This window comes from Caloenas nicobarica, chromosome 7 (genome assembly GCF_036013445.1).
Source record: "Caloenas nicobarica isolate bCalNic1 chromosome 7, bCalNic1.hap1, whole genome shotgun sequence".
Lineage (NCBI taxonomy): Eukaryota > Metazoa > Chordata > Aves > Columbiformes > Columbidae > Caloenas > Caloenas nicobarica.
The window spans coordinates 18,699,998-18,723,423 of NC_088251.1; the positions used below are offsets into that span (position 1 = coordinate 18,699,998).

Sequence of the window (23,426 nt, forward strand, 5' to 3'; positions counted from 1 at the left end):
AGGCCTGTTTTTAATTACTGGGGCCAGCAGCTCAGACTGAACTTGGCAGTGCTTCACTCCATTCGATGATCCTGCTGGAAGACATTAAAGTCTTTCTCTTCATGCAGAAGAAGGGGAGCCAGTGCCATCCAGTCACACTCCCAGACAGAGTTAGGCTGGAAATAAAGCCAAAAGCTACTAGCAACCCAAGGGTTAACTTTCCTTGTCATACCCTTATCTATAGTTAGGCACTTTTGTTTGGTTTCAAGGCTGAGAAAAACCCAGCATGCCTAGGACCACATCCTTAATCTCAGAAAAATTCAAGAGGTACTAAAAAAACGGGCTAGCAGAGCTACAGAATGTCTTTCCTCTACTCCAACAAGCTGTCTCTGTTTTTTAGGTGGCTCTTTGTGGAAAAAGTGAGCCAGGAATGATGTACTGACTAAGACACAGACAGGCTCTCTGTCCTGGCCTGAATAGCTCACCCACCAGCTCCAGGCATACAAAGCCTATACATTCAGCTATGCTGTCCAGACATGCAGTGGGCAGGAAAATATATGCTCCCTGCTTCATTTTTCCTCATCAGAGCTCTGATTTCAACCAAAATAAACTAAAGACAGAGATAATAAAGTCAGTTCTTGAATAGATTTTCCTCACAGGGAGGACTGCGGACTTCGTATGTGCTTAAAGTGGGAAAAGTCCAGACACACCTACATCAGCTGTATGTACAGCTTAGTACACACACGTTAAAAGATGTGTGGGAAGATAACCAGGCACACACCTGGACGCTGCTATACAGCAGTACATACACCCACGCATGCATGTGGTGCCTCACAGACAGGCAGTTTACAGATGTAAAGATTTTGTACGTGCTCACCTGCACAGGTAAGCATCTGCTTTTACCTTCCCACATTCATGCTTAGGCTCCCACTTATCTGACCCTCTCACACATGTAAGCACAGAGGAAAAATCACGGGCAGACATTCAGAAATGCATATGCTTCCACAGCACAAAACACACACAAACCTCTAACTCTTGTTTCCCCTCCCCTGGCCCACCCAAGCACACACTATGTGAATTACTGCAGCAGCAATTGAGAAAGGAGCTCCACGTTGGGAGTTATGCATGCCTAAGAAAAGATAGTCCCTAAGAACTAAACAATCCAGACAGACAAAGTATGCAAGGATAGAGAAAAAGAAAGGAAGCAACGGATAATTAGGAATCGAGAAAAATTGATGAAATAACTTGCCCAAGGTCACAGAAATGGATCTGTGGCAGAACCTGGTGTCTTCTGACCCCATTCCCCACAAAAAGTAGCCTCCATATACTAGGAGCCAATTGTTCTCATCCACATACATCTATTTAAATATCCTATGTAAAAGCAAACAGAAACACACCTCCCCAGAACAATCTTCGAATGCCAGCTTGGCGTCAAGTAGTATTTTTGGCCAAAGACTGGGTCCTTCCCACTCATTCCCCCTTTGTAGAGCCAGCTTCTTTTCCAGATTCTTAGCTTCTGTCTGACGCTAAGCTCAAATATCTGCTTTTCTTCTAGGAAAACAAAAGCATAACAAATCTAAACTCTGGAAAATCATCTCATACCTCTCGTTCTTGTGCAGCACTCCGCTACATGACAGGCGCTGAGCTTCAAGCAGAACCCAGGCAGTGTCAGACAGCAGGAGCGGCAGAGAAAGAAAGTCCTGACTTCAGGCATCAGACACATTCTGAGTCCCAGCACTGGCAGCTTTCCATTCACTCAGCGCTACAGAGCAGAGAGCAGCCGATCTGCCCTGGGAGATAATCTCAGCAGCACATCTGGTCTTAGCTCCGCAACTCAGCATTAATTATGACTTGTGCAGAAAGCATTTGAAATATCCAATGAGATGCAGAGCTCCTCGGCTCCCTCCGCACGGGGAAGGAGAGAGGAGAAAGACAGGCAGGTAGGGTCTTGCCCACCCGCGAAGCTGCTGCCAATGTAAACAGCAGCTAAGTATGGGTCACAAGTTTTAACAAAGGCATCCCCCATCGGCTCCGTAATATATTCATGCTCTAATTGCTTGTCAGATCTATTCTAGATAGCTGGAAAAGCTGAGCAACTGTTGCTGTCTGCATGCCACACTCTGGATCCCCTCCTGATAGACAATGTGAGCTGTGCTGCAGGCAACCTGTTGCCCTGGGCTGGCCTCTGATCTGCTTGCAAAGCACCAGAAGCAGAAACCTCGTTTTGGAGGGGAACATCCCCCCACCTTAGCCTTAGCACACTCTGAGAGTATCTCCACAGCTCTGGGATGTGTTGGAAAGTTTTACACAGGAAAAGGTATAGTCTTTGACCTGTGCAGCTTTTTTTGTGTTTACAGCCTCTGCTTTAGCCCTTTACAGAGAAGTTGCCTGAGGATGAATAGCTCAGCTGAATAACTGGTAGGGGAAGGACCTACAAGCTCCTTACATGTGAAACAATCCCCAGGACTTACTTTTGGGAAAACATTCACCACCTCGGCTCCTGCTCTCATGGTCAAAAGCCTGTAGTTAAGAAAAATGCTTATCACACAATGCGCCATGCAGTTACCCAGAGGTCAGCCCTCCATCCCATTTACAAAATGCACTCATGTGACTGCAGATCTGCAGCAGCCACCACCCAAAACCTTTGCACCGAGCTTCTGGGGAATTTTATCAAGTTTGGCTAACTCTCTCTCTGCAGGAAAAAAAAAAAGAAAAAAGAAAAAAGTTAACCCTGTCTGCAGCTGCTCATCTGCTTCTGTTATTAAAACATGTCTGTGGTCACTGTATAGACCACACTCATCTGAACTTAGTGGCTGACCACTTTCTTAGCTACACTGTGGCTCAGTTTGAACATACATGTCAAAGAAGATACTGACCTAGTAATCAAGCTCAATTAAGATTCCAGTCATTGAGACAGTGTTGTCCCACAGCTCAGGAAACTTGAGATCAAACTGTTTCTACATTCTCTGTTTTGATCAAAAGCTCCTGAAGCAATGACTGTCTCTCAGTACAGTCGAAGGCAGTACCAGGACCAAAATCTCCAGTTCTTGAATGGCAAAGTAGTAAGGTATTCTTTTAGCTATTGAAGGTATACCTTGAGTAGCAAAGTATTGCATAACTAGACACCAGAAGCCCAGACAATACACTAAGCAGTATTTAAAGCCCACTAAAGAATATTCGGAAAGTGATGGAGATTCTTAAACAAAAGGTACAAATGAGATCCTGGGTATTCCTCAGCCTTTTATTATCCTCTCTTTCCTTGTGGTGAATACAGCAGGCGGCAGGTTAGGGAGACCCTGCCCACAGTGCTAACTGGCGAGCAGGCCAATCCTCTTCTGAATGGCTGAGACATCATCAGGATTTTTGGCACTATTCCCTGGAACAATGCCTCAAAATGTGTAAAGTCTGCTAATAACATTATGGAGCCTGAGACTCAATGTTTGGGATGGGAGCCCAGGAGATAGCAAACGCAGACTTTTATTCTTCCATTCACTTCTCCATTTCTGTTTTTCATCTCTCAAAACACAAGAAAAAGGAGGTACCCTTTGAAAGAGAAAGTCGCTTGTTTAACATGGATATTGTTATACTCAAAGTATAACTAACCTGTGAAATTCACAGTCTCTCTGTGGCTGAGGCTAAAAGCAGGATGAGACTTCAGGATAACTTATAATACAGTAAGTTGTATGAGAGATGATGAAGACAATGTGAACTCTTCCCCACAGAAAGGGCAAACACAGCTTTCTGGTGAGAGACAAAAGCAGAAGGAACACATGCTTGCTCACATGAGCATCACGACTAAAGCATAAAATGCCAGCAGCTTCAGTGTTGTTCCCTGCACGTAGTAACTCCGAAGCTATAGGTCTCCTGTGAGAAGAATGCAACATTGTACTGCATATCTACACACTCCACTGTTATCACCTATCTCCTTATATGAAACAATTCCCAATCCATTTCAAAGCATCGTTTTAAAAATCATGACTTAGACTACAGAATGTTATGAGAGTAGAATAAAAATCAATATACGTATATTTAATTTGTTTTCTACGTTTTGAACTTCCAGGTCACACTTGGATTTTGCTTTCTGTTAACCACATTTCTCAAAAATGAAATGTAAGATTCACACATAATTACTGGATTGCAGAGGCTGCAGACTCCAGAAGTATACTTGATACTGCAAGAATAGCAATAAAATCCAGAAATCTGGCTGCATTGCATATAAACTACCATCAGAATTTTCACCTAGAGATCTCCCCATATACATGTGCCAAGGAGAGAAGGGGTAATGGAGACTGAACTCCCTTCTTTCCCCATTGGTGTAAATTTGTTTATCTGTAGACAAGTTTACCAGTGAGCAGCTCTTATCTTCCTGAAGAAAAACTTAGGTTTCTAAAACTGTTTAGTGATTAAGTCTCATGTGAACTTGCTGCTGGGGAGCTGAAGGCATTTTCTTTCCTGGTGTCATTGTATGGAGAGAGTCCTAGTGATGCTTTCATGAGCTAGTACTACCACAATTATTCTGCTGCAGGTACCAGAACAGGGAAAAAGCATCCTGCCTATACATGTCACTACAAGCCTCGAGACTGGCTGGGAAGTTCACTACAGCTCACAGAACCTCTGAAAATCCAGGCATGTCTCAGGCTTGGCATCTTCCTCAGGTCAAATTCAGTCTTGAATCTGGTTGCAACAGACAGGAATGGTGAACCCGCATGAACTCAGAAAATATTCCTCATCTCTGATTGTGAGAAAACTTGTTGGCTCACACAGCACTAGCAAGTGCCCATGGGGTGTGGGTATTTTTAGACACTGGCTTACACAGAGTATTAGCTAATATACTGGTATACTTAAGCAGACCTGTCTGAGGGAGCTCAGATCTAGGAAGTTTCTTGGTCTATTTATTATAGAGAAAGGGCTTAGTATCAAAGTTAGGATCAGAGCTTAAGTTCTCTAATTTTCAAGTAAGCTGAGCCTTGTACAGACTCATTTTTTAACCCAGCAAAGTTGCGTGCTTGAAAATCTCCTTGTATCTGTTGAAAGCTGGCAGTGAAATGGCTACAGGTTATCAGTCACAGGGCTGAACTCAGCAGGGAAGACTTCAACAGTATGTTCCCTGTACAGAAAATTTCCCTCCCAGTTTTATCCCTCTCCAAACACTTTGGACAGATCCTTCTCTGAAAAAAATTATTTCCCCACGCCCTGCTCTGCTCTGGACTGGGGTCTCAACCTTTACTTGTAAAGTTAAATCTTTTGAGAATAAACAGGCTTCTGCTTACTGACTGATAAACCAGTTCACCCTGGGTCAAAAGGTTAGCAAATAGCTGTGTTCATCCTTCTATCACAGTAAATTCTGCCAAACCTGTGTGAGGTGTCTTCCCATCTCTCTAAAATATGTCAGGAAAGGAACTGACTGAGCAGCATTGTAAATTACCCTGCCCTGGACTCTGACCAGTTTATGCTCTAAATTGAGATTGTAACTGTTTGCTCACAGAGAAAAGATGAAAAACAGACTTAAACATCACTTAACCAGAGCATTCTGAATCCACAGCCAAACCCCTGTTTATTAGTCTATTTCTCTCTAAACAAAGGCAAGAAGCATTTAGAGAACAAAATATCACAAGCAACACAAAATGCCTTTTAGCAAGCAGTGATCTGGGCAAATGTGCCCTGGAAAATTTCTTTCTCCCCACAACATAAGAACATCTTTTACAGAACTTTTTATTTACTCACTCTTGCACGTCTGTCTACATTTAACAGATAGCTTCCATAGACCTGGCTGAAGCTATGTCTGTAGAAAGCATCTGATCAGCAGATCTTCTCATTCAAGTGTGCTGTTTGTTGATTCCCTCACTGCACAGAAAAGTTTTACAAAAATTCTAGGTATTAGTAAGCAAAAAATAGTTATGATATAATGTAATTGTTGTCACCAGTGTCTCATCACTAGAGGAGGATGAGAATTCCAGCTGTGGGTTCAAATGCAAGGATCACGGCATCTGAAACCTGTTGCTGATCCTCATCTCTAGAATGAAATGAGCCAACTGGATTTCTGGCCATCCTGGAGCTTGGCAGGGCCTGTGATATAGATTCACAACCAAAATATAGAAGACCATTTCCTTTTATCCATTCAGAAAACTGAACAAGCTTATGTCCTCAAGCCTTTCCATATCCCAAGCCGAAGAGGCTGATAACCTAAGCACAATCAGTCACTGACAAGCAGACAAGATCAACATTGAACACATGGGTGCTTATCCAAATCAAACTTCATCATAAATAGCTCTGTCAATCTGAACCTGCAATTGTAAAGCTCACTACCAGGTAAATTAGATATGGTTTCACTTTGTTGTTTCCTCAATCTCAATCAATGATGAAAATCTGTTAGCTAGTTATCACACATTTACTTTTATCCTCGACTGTCCAACTAAAATTCTCGGTCAATATAAAGCATAACTTATACCTTCACCACTGAAGCATAAGGTAATGGTCTATGTTTTAGCAACAACTGAACCTGACTGGCTGTGCTTGGGGAGGAGATGGCATTTAGCTCCGATTTGTAAAATGGATAAAACATTTCAGTAAATCTGCTAGCCTGCCAGGAACATTTCTAGAAGTGGTCAAAGGCTGAATGTTCCCTTTCCTGACCTGCGACTCAGAAGGTAGGATGGGGAAATTGCAAGACTAATTATGTGATAATGGAGAAGAAGAAAAAAGGAGCAACTGTGAGGGGTAGAAGGGTAACCTTCAGAAAGGAAATAGGAAGAGAGGGTGAATTTCTTTGTTCTCAGCTCCTAAATGGTTAAAATTGCAACTTGCAAGGAGCAGGTTACCATACCCCTTCAGTAAGCACACGTCCTTATAACATTCATCAAAGGAGTATTACAGACAAATTAAAATACTTGCCTGCAAGCTCAGAAACACCACAGGAACATGTTTGTCCCATTAATCATACACTGCCAGGACGTGCAGTGTGAACCATCAGTATTTTAAGGACTGCCAGCTTTCAAACATCAAGCATGAATCTAATGATTACAGGAATGGTCTTGCTGAGAAATCACCAGTGTAGGAGGTGGTACTGGTCAGACTATGTGCTGCAGGCAGTAGCCACCAACAACATAACAAATGCACAGCCACTGTCACCTATCCATGGCACTTAGTAGCTGAAGAGAAGAGGAAAACAAATTGTTATTGAAGCAAATGCAAGCTCCACCGTATTTTATCTGACATTGGATTGCTCTTAGCAATAAAAGGTATATGAAGCTAATGACTCCCTCTAGAACTCCTTAGTTGATAGCCCAGGTGGACTTATCTTCTATGAACCCATCTAATTCTATTTTGAATCCATTTATTATTTTTGTTTCCACAACATCTTGTGACAATGAGTTTCATAATTTAATTGTGCACTGCATGAAATGCTTTTTTTCTTGGTTCAAACCTCATGACTCCGCACTGTTCAAATCCAGAGGCACCAAGAAGAATTCTTGCTCAGCTGCCTGTCATTCACCGTCTCTGGATGACTGCTCTTTGGTGCCCAGGACTGTCCACTCTGACAGTCAAAGTACTACAAATTCATTCACCTGATGCCAAACTGTATCATCCTTCAGAAGTCACTGTATCTAAGCTGGTTAATGACAGCTGGAGATACAGCATTGCAGACTCCTGTCCGGGGTTTTTTAAACCAGTAACAGAGGACTTGCCCCTGTGACAAGCCCTGACACAGTACTCTGAAAATATCCATTTCTGCTCTGCAATGACCAGGCTACTGCATGGTTTCTGCAAAGAGCCCAGATAAGCTTGGGCACTGGTACTGAATGTCACTTCAAGCCATTAGCCAGCAGATTTTAAGGTGAAATGTAAGCAAGAAGTGAACTAAAGACACATGAGAGTTATGAATTTTATGTGAAAGTGGATTAGCTGTCTCATTTCTAAAAGTAGGATCTTGAATAGTCAGTAAGGAACACCTTTTGCCCTTGACATGCTTTAGCTTTACTTTTAGTTTCACACCTTTCCATCAAGTATTTGTACACACTGATAAGATCCCCTCTGGACTATCTCTTCTCTGTGCTAAACAATCCCAGCCTTCTCAGCTTCTCTTAGTATTTCACTTGCCACAATCCTTTAATCATCTTAGTGGCCTTTGACTGGACTCGCTCTGGTAAGCTGTCATCATTCTTGTCCTGGGGAGTCCAGAACTAGATGAAGCAGTCCAGATGTGGTCTTAACTAGTGCTGAGGGGAAGGTTCACCTCCTTCAACCTGCTGGCAATGTTATTCCTAATGCAGCCCCGGAATCTGTTGGCATTCTTTGCCACAAGGGTGCATTGCTGGCTCACGTACAACTTGTTGTCCAACAGCATCCCAGGTGCTTTTCTGCAAAGCTGCTTTCCAGCCAGTCAGCTCCCAGCATGCACTGTCGCCTAGGTTTATTCATCACCAGGTGCATGTCTTTGCATTACTCACTGTTGAACTTCATGGAATTCCTGTCCACTCACTTCTCCATCCTGTTGAGACCCCTCTGAATAATGGCATGACCATACAACGCACCAACCCTTCCCCCCAATATCATCTGCAAGCTTGCTGAGGGTATACTCTGTCTCATTATCCAGGTCATGAGTGAAGCTGTTAAACAATACTGGCCCTAGTATCAGCCCCTGGGGTGTACACCACTAATGACTGGCCTTCAGATAGACTTTGGGCTGCTGATCACAATTCTTCGAGTACAGCCTTTCAGCCAGTTTTCAATACACCTCACTGGCTTTTTATGTAGTTTATACTTATGAATTTGTAAATGAGGATATTACTTGAGACAGTGTTGAAAGCTTTGCTAAAGTCCAGACAAACAATAATCACTGCTGTTCCCTCATCTATCATTTTATCACAGAAGGCTATCAGGTTGGTTAAGTGTGACTTCCTCTTCATAAATCCATGCTGACTACTCCTAGTCAGCTTTTTGACCTTAATATGTTTGGAAATTATTTCTGAGTTTGTTTGCTCGATCACCTTCCCAGCAACAGAGGTGAGGCTGACCAGCCTGTAGTTCCCCAGGTCCTCCTTCTTGCCCTTCCTGAACCCTGGAGTATTCAGGGACCTTGCCCCATCACAGTGTCTTTCCAAGGATTATCAAGAATGGCCTCACACACTGCCCAGCTCCCTCAGCATTTGTGAATGCATTCCATCAGGAATCCACGCATGGACTTGGGTACATCTAATGCTCCCTAACCTGATCATCCTCTACTGAGGAGACGTATTGCTTTCTTCAGTCTTTCCCACAGGCTTCAGGGCCTAGGGAATGATGAAGGCAAATCCTGCCAGTAAAGTCTGATGTGAAGACGGCATTAAGTACCTTGGCCTTTTTTATGCCTTTTGTCATGAGGTCTCCTGCCTCTTTCAGTAGTGTGCCTGTATTTTCCTTCGACTTCATGTTGTTGTTGATATCTCTGAAGAAGCCTTTCTTGTTGCCCTTCACAGCCCCCACTGGATTCAACTCCAGGTGCGCTTTAGCTTTCCTAAGTCCATTCCTGCATGTTCAGACAGTTTCTCTATATTCCTTTTAGGTCACCCATCCCTGCTTCCACTTCTTCTCTGCATCCTTGTTAAGTATGAGCTTTGTCGGGAGCCCCTTGTTTATCCATGCACACCTGCCATCTTTGCTTGGTTTCCTGCACATGGGGGAGGACTGTTCTTGAGCTTGGCGCAAGTAATCCTTGAAAAAATCAATGAGATCTCCTGGAACCCTCTTCCCTCTAGGACCACATCCCATGTAATTCTTCCAAGCATATTCCTGAGAAAGCCAAAGTCTGCACTCCTGAGGGCCAGGGTTGTGATCATTCTATTTGCCTTGCTGAAAGATGCCTTCAGGGTGGCTCTTTTACAGATAGTCATTGTGGCCTCAGGCAAGTTACCTGATTGCCTAATATTTCAGATTCCTCCTTTACAAAAAATGAGGACAATAGCTTTTTCCTACCTTAAGGCTGTGTCATGATGGTAAAATATGTTGGTCATAAAGCAGTAATAGAAGCCCCAGATATATCTGACAGAGATAAGTTAGAAAAAATAACTTAGTCAGATCTCAGAAACAGACCTTAAAATTTTCTCTGTTATAAGCAGTTTCAACAGCAAGATCCACTCTCAACTTATTTTAGTTCCACTATGTGCCTCAGTTTCTATATCCACAAGTGTACCCTTTGCTTGTGATACTTTCGCCTGGGGTAAGGCTAACCAGCACCTCCTCACAGATGATTCGTGCAACCCCTAGTCCTGGGCAGATGTCTGAACTCATAACCCTCATCGTCTTTCTCTTCCTGTTTCCTTGGTTGGGCCCATCTCCCAGCATGAGACAACACTGAAGAGCAAACACTGATAAACTGCATCAGGCACCAGCTGTCTGCATGCAGAGATAATGGCACATATCAGGCACAACAAACACCCAGTGTCACTCCTCACACACCTGTGGGAGCCTGCACTAGGGAAGCCTACCCTGCCACCCAGTGAAGGGGCTCGTCTTGGCCCAGCCAGGAATTCTACTTGAGACTGTCACTGTGGGGGAGCACCCTAGCAAGACAGGGAGCAGAAACCTCCTCTCTGTCTTCACATTGGGCAGATAACAGAGGCCACCTCCATCTTTTTCATTAATGTGGTATCTTAGCATCTTAAATTCACTGATATGATTCTATGCTCATGATGCTCTTACTGGTAAATCCCCGTCTTACAGGTAGAGAACTTAAACCTCAGACTCCCAGGACTTAACATCATATCTTAGCTCCTAAACAGTCTGGCATCTTGGTTGACATGTATCTAATACAGATATCTGACCCTTCAAAACAGTCATGTTTTGCTCTCATGCAGATGTTATCTGAAAGATATTTACTCATCTAAACTAGGATCGCTAATTAGGCCTATGTAGCGCTATTACAGAATCACATATTCTTCCATTACCCATGATGACATCGAACCAGGTATTGAATTACACCCCAGGGACTTGTTCCCTTGTTTGCAGCTCTCCCGTAATACAAGACATGGTCTGCACAGGGCCTTGGTTGCTAACAAAAGCATTCTTTACACTGTTTTGCTGGCAGAAGAAGAAAGAATCCACACATCACAGTTTATCTATATGGAGAAGAGGACTAAAATTAGTCATAGCAGAGTGGCTTCCTCAGTGGACGCTTCTTCAGAGCCCACCAGTTAAAAAGCGACTCTTCCTCCTGAACAGAGAAACCACTTGTGGAGCCCTTACAGCACAATTACTTTGTCACCGGGTAAAGCCCTCTGTATTTGCTTAAGGGAAGAACATCTCTTCCAACTGTTTCGCCTCCTCTCCATCACAGGGAACTGATGAAAGCTTGGAATAAGGAGGAGGAGAAATTAGCATAAAGAAAGGGAGAAAGAAAGGGGCTGTGACATGCATTTCTGGCAGAGGAGCAAGGAACTGCTCATGGCAAGAAAGAATATGTAAACAGAAGAAAACAAACATAATACAAGATTAACACAGAATGACTCTGTCCTCATGCAGTGCTGGTTGTGTGCTGAGCTGTAAGAGAGTTATGCCCCTTGCCTTTCAAGTCAGGCACCAAAAAACTCAGCTTTTGTACCTCGTGGCCCAAAATTCAGTCCTAGATACATTATGTTTTACATCTGATGCAAGACAAAACTGAAGAAGTCATGCCAACTGAGAGGTGAGCAGATGGAAAGGAATTTCCTTCAAGAAGCTATATTTCTTCAGACTAGAAGTACAGATCCACTGTACACGTATAGAGTGAGGAATGACCTCCTCTCCCCCCAACTACAATGAACATTTTCAATGCATCCACCTATGGAGTACACTGGCAAGCACACTCTCACTCAAGCCTATGGCCGCAAACCCTTTGCATTTAGCACAAAGACACTGCTATAAGCACTCCATATGAAAGAACAGCTGCAGAACAACATGACTATAGGGCACAGAGGGACTCTCCAGATAAACTTTTAGTGGTGTAAACTCAGAGCAAAATTTGTTCGTCATGGAGGTAAGAAGGATCACAGTGAACAGCTTTAATCACCCTCTGCCACAATGTGCTCCAAAACTCAATTTTATCAAGCCACTGTGACAAACTATATCCTTAAAGTCATAATCAAAACATACAGAGTACTCTCAAATCTCAGTTTACAAAATCTGCTCTGAATGAAGCAGACTAGACTCAAGAATTCAGGAGCCTGAAACTCAGGGAAACTTGTTAGAAATTATTTTCCCCATAAACAAGACAGCTCTTCTTCAAAAGACTTAGGAACTCTAGGATTTTATTTTAAGGTCACATTTGAAGTGTATTTCAAAGCACACATTCCATATGGCTTTTAAGCCTGAATGTGTCTCCTATTAATAATTTGGGATCCTCAGTAGCTTTGGGGGAGTTTTCTGTTTTATTTATGTCTTTACTGTTCACCTTTAAACACAGTTCATGTGCCCGCATCAACATGTAAGAAGATACCCTCAACATTTTTGATTTAATGTTTCTTCAATACACCAGAAAAGATTAAAGTGTGGCTAAGCCTCCCCTTTTATCCTGGCATAATTCATTTTTACACCATATCAACCTTCTCCAGGGCTAGATATTTACATATTAATAATGAAACCTGCTTTTAAATTCCTCCCCGTGTCCCTTTAGTTTCATATATTAAAAAGTGTCAATATATAAGACTTAGTTCTCGAATTAGTGGTAGTAGCAAAGCAGAGTTCAAATTATTCAATTAAAACACAGAGAAAGCTATATTTAGTAATCTCCCACATTTGAACTAAGTTAGGGTTTCATTCAGATAAATTGCCCTGCTCTGATTCTGATAGAGGACAAGTAGGCTTGATAATTTAACCAAACTGGCTAAAACCATTTGGAAACAATGGTTTGAATATCTTATATATTTCCTAGTTACTGACATTCCTACAAATACTTTGTCAAATGGAAAGAATTAAGGATGCAGCTCCATGGTTTCTTTAAGCCAATCTATGTGTGGATTGCAATCAGAATGACCAAGCATGCCCTCCATCCCATCATCCCTCCCTTCACTCCACCATCTCTCTCCACTGTTTTCATTGTGTTGGAACTACTAGTCCTGTAGCTGCAGCAGTTAGCAGGGCCAGAGAGCCAATCCACCTACAAACTGACCTTCTCCCCCTTTTTTTTTTCCGCCACATCATTTGCTACTGCACAAGCTGTATAACCACTAGTATTGGCAGAATGAAATATGGTGGGAACACATGGTGGTAAAAGACCACTCCCGACAGCAGCTAGCACTTCAGTCAGCTCAGAGAAGCAATGAAACCGTAGCGTAAGAATCTGTTCGTGAAGCTTGGACTATAAAGCAGACATAACCAAGCTAGCTTTAGACAGTTGTGTTTGAGTATTAGGGCAGAGACCTTAGGCCAGGTTGACCACCCAGGACGTGCCCATGTTCTTGTGTAGTTTTATACACAAGTAGAGGACAAACATCAATACACAACTGCAACTCTTTCCAACTCTGCAAATGACAGTGTTTCTCTTCCACAGAGCTTAAGCCAGCTCTCACCAACAACTGAAGCAGCCTTACACTGACATTGATGGAACCAGATCAAATCTGCAATATATGAAAACAGTAACAAACAGCAGCTGCTGTATTGCACCTCTGCACTGTTGTACTCACCCCTGTGCTCCCTGCTCCCACATTTTCATGATTTCATTCAATGTTTTTTTGATATCTCATAAAGCTCTGGTTCCTGCAATCAAATGTAAGAGTATCTGCTACATTTAAAGGAAAACAAAAATGTTATCTGATAGCTTTGCAGAGAATTTTAGAGGTACAGAAAAAGAGCAGTTTAATTAGGACAATACTGTCCACATAAAGAAGCAATAAAAAAAGAAATCCATCCCTACCTTTATGTCATCCTCATGTTTTTTTAAAATATTTTTTTAAAAAATTTTTAATTTTTTTTAATTTTAGTACTTTCAATTGTTTATTATTTTAATACTTAAAAAGATGCTTGCTCTGGAACTGTTCCAAGAGACTAACAAAACATGAACACTAATAAAAAAGACACCAAATTGGCACTGATACCAGCAGTGCTGACAACATCATGCCCTAAAGAAGGAGGCAGTTACTGGAACATGTACCATTCGTCATAACTGAATATTTCCTTTTTCCTCAGTATTTATGTGATGCACATAGCAAAGATGTAAAATACAGACTATAAGGTCCGTTACAAATGGCCACAGAAATACCATCTCTGAGATCCTGAGACTTCTGATGGAGGAACTGTAGGGACCTGCACTGAGGTCAGAGTCTAAAAGATCCTTCACTGTAGACTGGACTTCAGAAGGAAAGCAAAAGGAACGCATACTCATGTTTGAGGAGAAATCATGGTAGAACAGTTTCTACTAGTGAAAAAGTCTTGTTCTGCCCACAGCACAACAGCATGGCATGCAACCTCTCAGAATCAGGTACAAGCTGCCTTTTGTATGTACACCCTTCTGCTAAGTGAAAGAAGGACCTAAGAAAAAAATAACACTATCAGTAGAGATTGTATCTCCTCCAGACAAACCAAATGCTGCTATACAGAGACTCAAATCTGTAAGAGTGACTTAAAAGAAAAAAAAAGTTACTAAGAAACTTTGGGTCTTCTTAGTGACCTTGTGGTATTTGAGCCTCTCGGAATTTTATCAAGGTCAGTTTTTTATCCCCTAGATCCAGAAAAAACTCATAACCTCATTTCAGCAAAAGTAATTTTATTACCTAACCTTTATCTGGCACTTTTTAATCTGTATCTCTCGAAAGAGGTCAATATCACTATCTGCATACAATACTACTATTTGCATGAAGTCCATCAGCAGCACACAAGTCACTTCAAAGCTTACAGCATCCAGTAACAAGCCAGTAGCTGCTTTCACCAATGGTGAAGCTAGCAGAAAACATCCATGACCCTTTGTTCTATGCTAAACCACAAAAATATCTCCTATCTAGCCTACTGACTTGAGAATTTGAAGATTATGGTATAAAAACTCTGAGAGTCTGGATTTCTTGTTCTTTCTAACTGCAGGAATTGTCAACAGCTGTATGATTTTACAGGTGTTCACTCAGCCTGATGCTGTTGTCCTTCTCCAGGCTACACCCCCATTGGAACCAGGGGAAGCTTCGTCTTCTCAGCCGGGCCTTATATCAGCAGGTAAATAGTTTTTCTGCCTCTGGGTATACGGAGGTTATAGATGGGCATATGCCCTTGCGGTAGAAAATTGAGAAAATTGGATGCATTCCTTTATGTCCATAAGGATGAGAAAGGTCCACAGAATGGTTCATAATTAGCTGTAAAAAACTGAGTGCTGACACGAGTGGTATCTATACTATAACCTTTCATTTCTAACTAAGAGTCAGCTATACAGCCTGGATGTGCCCTCCCTTTCCATCCCCTGGCAACAACAACAAAAAGATCAACCCAATTCCTTTCCTGCAAAACACTTCAGACAATTAGGAGCTTATCTAGGCATCTCAGTGATTTTACAGTGTTACACATATCCTAGTATCACAAGAATATGTTTTACCTTGAGGCAAATGTTTTAATTTATGTGCATGTGAGCTATTTGCAATACCTCCACCAAATGGAGCCCATATAACCCGTCGGATGGCTTTCACCCAATCTTCCATTTCATTCTGGGAATTAGCCATGAGCAGGAAAGCCTCATGATTGACAGGCATCTTTTCCCGGTCCCCTGCACCACCTGAAAGACAGAATACAAATCTCTTTCAGCATCTAGTTCAGAAGAGAGCAACCGATGTTTTAAACCACCTAAATTCTGGGTTAAAATGATCAAATAATTATTTCAATTGAGCAGTTTTACACACAATTCCTACTCATGTGGTGCAGCACCCACAAAGCACAGGCTGTTAGAAGATCAAAGCAGAAGTGCAAAATGTGTGTTTCCAGTGTGGGAATCTGGAGATGTACCCTTTGTCCCAGCAATAAGCAAAGTGAAAGCACAAGCTGTAAGACCATGCAGTAGGAGTATGACCTGAATTCCACATTCTCGTGCTGAGATATTGAGAGATTATTACCCAAAGGGGGACCAAGTGAATCATAAGACATTTTGGTGCTGAGAGATGCAGAAGTCACAAGATTATCCACTTTCTCCAAGTCCCTGGAAATTTCTAGTCTCAATACAGAAGAGACCCATTCTGATTTTGGATCCAATTCAGAAAGAACATTTTAAAGAGGGGTTAAGACTTGAGGATATGAATATGACTCTCACACTTGAAATAAGAACTTTACGAGCTATTAATGCTAGCACACAATATCTCAGGAAAGTACTGACCAGAATGTCAAATGCATAGAATATCAAATGATCTCAAGCTGTGATATACATCTGTCACTTGCAGATACTCCAAGATTTACAACATTCTTAGCCTTCTTTTCCCATTTTCTTTTTAGTTCAACACCTACTTCCATCAGTTTAAACCTTCCCCTCATTTTATGTTCCAGAGCTGTGTGCAATCTAATGAGGATTACATAAACAAATAAAAACTTTACTGGAGCAGCCTCTGTATAAAAAGGCTACTGATCCTGTCCAACACAGCAGCTGCGCTAGCGGCCTGGAGCTTCTCCATCACCATGGAAACTGCCTTTGGCTTTGCTACAGAGATAACATTTTAGCCCTTGTGTCACTGTCATTTCCACGCTTACACAGCTCCCAGTACCCACTGGCAAGCTAAAGCTGCCAGCCTGCACTGAGCAGCCGAGATTGCCTGTCCATGGAATTCAGAGATAAGAGCAGGATGATGGCATGCGGTGGTTTCTGCAGAACTGATTTAGCATACACAGAATGTGCATCTCCTAAATCCTTGCTAATCTGGGGAAAGGAACATGCTGGGAGCTGCCTGCAAGCCAAGGAAGTATTTTTTCTTGCTATTAATTGTTTCCTGGCCTAGAAACACTCATGGATCATACACTGCTCCGCAAAGCAAAAGGGGTAAAAGGAGATGTGTTGGGAAGGATTTTGTGGCTCTCTGAGGAGCAATTCACTGAACTGGGAAACTGAGGCAGTCTTTCAGTACAGAGACAACAGCCACCTGAGACTAGGCTTGCAGCTTAAGAAACAAAACCCACAATGCTTTTTCCCCACATGTATGTAAATCCAGCTTCTTTCTTCACAGCACCCTCTTGGATGGTCTCCCGTTTCGAATTTACTGAATTATTCATATTCCTTAAGATACATGAAGTGGGATAGCTCTGTAGCTCAAGGCTAGGATGCAAGCATCTGAATAAGTCAACGCTCCACTATACTCTACTGCAAGGAGCAAGGAGAAATACTTAATCCTTTGCATACAGAACTGCCAGAGCAGGAAATTATAGTCTGTGAAACTCCTGTCATGGTCAGGTATAATTTTTGTACCTTGCTTGCCAGACTTATTGCCATGCACTTCTGCAACAAAATATCTTACAGGAGGTACAATAGCAAGGAAGAGGCTTTTCACAATCCTCAGCACACATCAGAAACAGGGGTTCAGGATGTGGCATCTAGCAGATAGATGGCCTGAGCTCAAGACAGCCCTTCAGAGGAATAATAAAAGTCTCAAAAAAATTATACTGCATGGGTCACACCACCAGCAAACAACTGAGCTTGGTCAAGATAAAACAAAGATCCTGTTCTTAAATTTAAAGGGACCTGGCTGAGATCTTGCCCACACAAACCACAAAGAACAAGAAGAGACCGGAATTTTAGCCTAGAATTAATTACAGACCATAAATTTAGTCAGAACAGCTGAGCTAACCCATACAAAGATTACCATATGAAGCATAATAAGAAGAGAAAGATGACTTCTTACTGGACTTCTGCAGGAGTGGTGTCACAGCATCTTCCCACTGAATCATGGCACCACAGGGACCTGACTACAATTCCTCTTCCCTTAAGACATTACTTTGGACTAGCCAGCTGACTTCTAGACCTTCATGGGTGTTTTTCATGCAAGCACTTAGGGGGGAAAAAAACATTTATACTTCTATTTGAGTCTGTAAAAAGTAAAACAGGATGGAGAAAAAAAGACTCCTGTACATGCAAGACCTGAGACTCTGCCAAAAACTACATACAGCTCCCCTGTGTTTGGCTCTCTTCACTGAAACTTTAAATAGGAGCAAGGTCGTGGCCCTACAAGCTGCCTGTGGGAGAGTCAGTAGTGACTAGTCACATAAGTACAAGCAAATGAAGACAACTCCATGCATGGAGGCTAGATTAGAAACAGAACTGCACTTCTGAATTGCTTCTTAGAGAAAGCCTCATATGTCAGCATGACATAAATATGCAGTGACAGAGCATGCAAACCCACCTATAACTATTTTTTTTAAGAACATTTTAATAGTGTTCTTTTCCACACATGAGTGGTTCCTTTCACTACAACCTTGAGGCAACAAGTAGAACCACTAAAGGGTAGAGTTCTGACATCTCTCTCTACATTGTTGTAGCATTCACCAGGTTTTGAATCTTAGTAGACACACGGATGAGAAACGGCTAAATTCAAACACTTAGATCTTCTTGAAAGAAAAAAAGAAAGAAAAAAAAAAAAGGAAACAATGCCAAACACATCTTCAGAAGCCCAGAATTTCTCCAGAAATCCACCAATACTTTATTTTCTGGGCTCAGACCCAAAACAGGACCTTGTTATAGGTTTCAGATTCAAGTTGGCAACACAAACGCTGTATCAATTCAAACATCCTAGTCTTTAGGAATTGGTTTAGGAAGACAATTTTAAACCTTCTTGCCTAAAAACACTTAGATATAAAATTTTAGTTTTGTCTCTCACAACAATATGAAGTATGCATTCAGTTGCTGCATTCAAACCTCTTCTCTGCCATTAACAGATCTCCAGCCATTCCTATGTTGCCGTTAGACTGTAACTCTGAAGCACACAAGCACTGCTTCTAATGCATTAATCAAACAGCTCTGGCTACTCAGCACCATTACAGGGGGGAACATTCTGCTAACAATTTTAAACACAGACAAGGGCTTTTCATTCCCTTGAACAGAACTTCTCACTCATCTTTAATCAAGCTCCTATACAAACAAGACTAGCCCTCAGAGACCAAATCTGTGTAGCTCAGGATTGCCACAGGCAGACATTCCAATCCTTCTGCTTGAAGCTACTTTCATCTCCAGACCAGAGGAAAAATAAAACTGGCTGCAAACACAGAGTGTAAGTACCTCAACAGGTGCGGCAGAAGTAAGGGGCTTAACTTTGGAGATGAATAGTCCATCTGATTCAGCATTAAGGGTATCCTGCATTCAACCACCTGCTCTGCTGCAGATTTCCAGTGCACATTTGGACAAAATGCACTGGATTCCATCCCTGTCCATAAAGTCGGCAGTGCTACGTACCTCCTTCCCAGGTGTACAGAAACTGAACAACTTCAAGACCAGGAAAGGTGATGATAACCATACAAATACATTCAGTAAATGTAATAGCCTAGAATGATTAAGGGACTTGTTTTCTTGCTGCTCACCATCAAAAGGGCTGCAGGTCCCAGCTGACTTCAGTGCTTTGTCACCCCTGTCTCAAGGTACTTTTGTCCAGTTGCTTTACATACACTGGTAGGTATCTTTGCCTTGAGGGAACAGCATAGCTCCAGGTCCCCAGCTCCATTGCATAAATGCTTGTTCTTCCAGGTCCAGACTAGTTAAAGCTGGTAAATTGCTCTTACGTGCTGTCTGCTCATGTGGTTTGTGCAACTGCATTTCATATGGCCTTGGAGGCATCTGCTGCTGATGTCAGCTGTATAACATTCACCTCAGAGTAACATGCCACCTCCTAATCCTCAATAACAGTCCTGTTTTCAGCTCTCCCCCATGCCCCGCAACAGGGAAGATTAAATAGTGAAAGACTACGGCTCAATGACTTGCTGAAGGTCAGATGGAGCTCTGCAACAGCAGCAGGAATCACGCTTTAAAGCCCTATTTACTGAAAATTCTTCCTTTTTTGATCATCTTTAGTCTGGCATGCGTTCACTGAAAAGTGCAAAGCATAAGGCTGCCATTATGCTATAATTACCTGTCCTGCCCTGTGTTTCTGTTCAAAGAACCTGTAACAGACATTCAGTTGCATCTCTCCCTTCATACGGCTGTTTTCACTGAAGAGACATTGGAAATTTTTGTTTGCTTTGAACTTTATTCATACAAGCTTAACCTTCTTATGGTCAATATTTGTGAAACCAAGCCTTAGATCTCCTTTGTCTGTATGGAAACAGAAGTTCAAGGGGAACAGGACTGGACTTCCTAGTAGAAGATGTTCCTGCCCCATTGCATGTAAAAGGGAGGAACTTATCCATTCTCAAGTAAAGCTGCTGTCAGGTTTTGCTGAAGTTGGCAGCTTCATTTTTTTTTTTTTTGTTCAGGCCATTTCCCTTTCTTCCACCCCCCAACTGGTTTGCCTTTTACCCATTTCTTACATCATTCTGCTACTGATGTGCTTGTGTATTGTCATTATAGCAATGCTACTGAAAATTTACACAATTACCAATGCTTGTGTATGTGTATATATTTACATGTTTGTATTGCTTTAGTGTGGATAGTAGAGCAGTATTTTCAGTCAGAGTGAAATTTAGTTGGCCACATACATGCTGCTGCAGCGCATGGTGAGGCAAATGGCAGTTCAAGGCTGAATTATGAAAGGGGTGGCTGGTGGGTAACGAAAGGCCCAGCTGACATGTTTGCCCTCAGTACTAAAGCAAGTAGTGACAGGAAGCCTTTGATTGCAGACAAGTAGCAACAAAGATCTTGACAAATGGACAGAAACTAGCACCCACAGCTGAAAAGAACAATTACAATGATTCATCTTCCCTGACCTGCTCTTTATGATTGTCTTAAAGGTAACAGATTCAGGGCTCTAAGATCTTGTTGATAATGAAAGAAGGTGAAAGAAGGTGAAAAATAAGGTAGATAAATTCAGTCAAGATTAAGGACAGCTTTATTAGGGGGAATCTTTGTACAGCAGGAAAACAAAACAAAAACACTCTTGATCTTTGGATTGTTAAAAGAGACAAAAGAAATACTAGTAAGTAAGCAAAAGGTCATTAAGAGTGCTTGAAATGGTCACTTGAAACCTAATTCCATCTCTTCAGTCATTGCCTTTGATTCTGGCTAATGCTGAACATCTATCCTGAGCACTCTCACCCCAACCAAGGTTTCCCAAGAGCCTGAATGCTAGCAATAAACCCTGTCTATCATAGCTGAATCTTGGGTTAACCTGCCATCAGCATGCAGTTTAACCTTCGCTACAACCACTAACAGCTCTACTGCTTTTCTGCATGATATTTTAACAGAAGGGAAAACCTGCTGTGCATCCAAAACAGATCTTGAAATGCTCCACTTAGGCTACTTGAGAGCAGAAAAAAAAAAAGGCAAGAAAAATCTGAAGTAGTCAAGGAGTGACAGAAAAAGATAAGGAAAACTGATAGGATCTATGAGGGTATGATCTGTGAAGAGTTGAGCATTACAGTAAACAGTGATGTGGTTGCCATGATTTTTGCATCTATCTATACACACCCACCCATCTATCTATCTATGAGATATCCAAGTTGGAAGTTGATTTGGAAGCTGAGAGACTAAACTCATGATCGCACTTTAAAAAGCTTGCAGAACTAAGAAAATTTGAAGGTTTGGGGATTTACTGTCATATGGAGTATAAATAAAAGAAACAGGCTTTGTATCAAAATAAATTTATTGTGTCTCAGTGTCAACGGACAACATAATGGCAATTTTTCCTAAAGAAACACGCACCTTTGTAGGTGAAAGGTGTTTTATTTCCACAGTTTGGAAGTAGTTTGAGTGGATTCTAACATTCAGCTTTCTTTTGGTTATGTCAATGAGGAAAGTGAAATCTTAAATACCTTTTATTATACTGAGTAAGTTCAGCTCATAAATTGACATTGTTCAAATTTTCTTAGGGCAGGATTTACAAGTACACACTAAAATCTCATTGACTTTTCAGTCAAATATAAATACCTAATTTCCTTAAACGCTTTTCAATCCACCAGGTTGAATGATAGTTACAAGTAGAAGATGATCAAATTCTCAACTAAAGTCCTTGCAGAGGATTTTCATGAGTCCATAAATGATTTTTAGGATCCCATATCTTAGACCTGGTCCCCGAGAATAAAGCAAAGGCAGACAAACACTCTAAAGCTACTGTCACCTATAAACTAATCCAAAGGCCCTGTGATCTGTTCTCTCTTTCCATGCCTTCTGTGGTTTCAGACACCATTAAACTGCTTTAAAAAAGCACCAACAAAGAGATTAGACCTCAGAACTGTAGTTTCTTATGCAAAAATTCTGACAAGACTTGACATGAATAAAGGCGCTAGAGTATCTCTGTACTGGTACACAGACTACAGAATATACTTCAAAACCTAAGGCTAGTGCTCTATCTCAAGTTGTCAGGATCAAATGTACAATTATTGAAACTGTAGGCAAGAAGATTTGGTTTAATCTTTGGTCTTTTATACGTAAAAATTGTATAAGTTTAGCTTGAATCTCCTGTCTGGAGATGCCTTTCTTCATAATGTATGTTACCTGTATTACTTTAGACTAATCTATTAATTAAACTGAAGAACTGGTTAATGCTACCAATCACTTCAAATAAATCAAAACCTTGAAAAAAAATAAACCCGTGTTCTAAGTTGGCCATACGCTGACAAGTAATGTCACACTTCAGAAACCACAGCAAACAAAAAAAGGATGCAAGATTAGAGGAAGGGAGAAAAACAATTTCAAGTACTCTTAAAGGCAAAGCAAGTAGCTTTGCACACAAATGGTACCTTGAAACCCTGCTTATAAAACCTGTTATGTGCGTTCAGTGCTTTGTAATGTTTAAGTCTAGTTAGGCTGATTTTTTTACGCATGTGTTCCATCTGCTTTAGGTTGAACTGTGAGAAGTTAGAGCAAAAAAAGGTTCAGTCATTTCTAAGTTATATTTCTGGCATTAAAAACATATTTCTTGTAATAGTACTCCAAAGCTCTCGTGCCTCCTTGATTTCAATGATTTGAAATTTCAGAGAGGAGACTACTATGCTGCCTGGGGTGTGTTGCTCACTGTGGCCACAAACTACAGTTTAGCTTGGCTAAGGTGAATTCACAACTGTGGGAAGGCAACTTCTGCTGCAGCAGCCCAATATTTAGAGTTGAGATGAGCCCAGGTATAATATGCAACTGCTTACTACTTTATTGTTTTTTGATGACATAGCATCTCTCTTGTACCAACACAGCTCAGGCATCGTCCCCTCTAGCTTCTGCCCACAATTACTTTGCCCAATAAAAGCAACAGTCATTAACAATTATCACGCTGCTTCCCTAACTAAAGAGGTTTCAGGAACCTGTGAAACATGCCCCCAGCTACATATAGCATCCCTATAAACAAGCTACACTGGTATTGCTTTGGAGTTTGTATCAGCTTCTACTAGGTAGCACCAAGAGATGAAATCTCTGC

General features: G+C 41.6%; 1 protein-coding gene across 1 annotated transcript in view; it reads right to left on the minus strand.

Moving 5' to 3' along the window:
* ARHGAP22 (Rho GTPase activating protein 22) overlaps positions 1 to 23,426 on the minus strand; it is a 128,207-nt gene that overhangs the window by 23,643 nt on the left and 81,138 nt on the right. Inside the window, exon 3 of the mRNA XM_065638780.1 lies at positions 15,551 to 15,679. Coding sequence (XP_065494852.1) covers positions 15,551 to 15,679 — 129 coding nt within the window. The remainder of the gene's footprint in view (positions 1 to 15,550; positions 15,680 to 23,426) is intronic.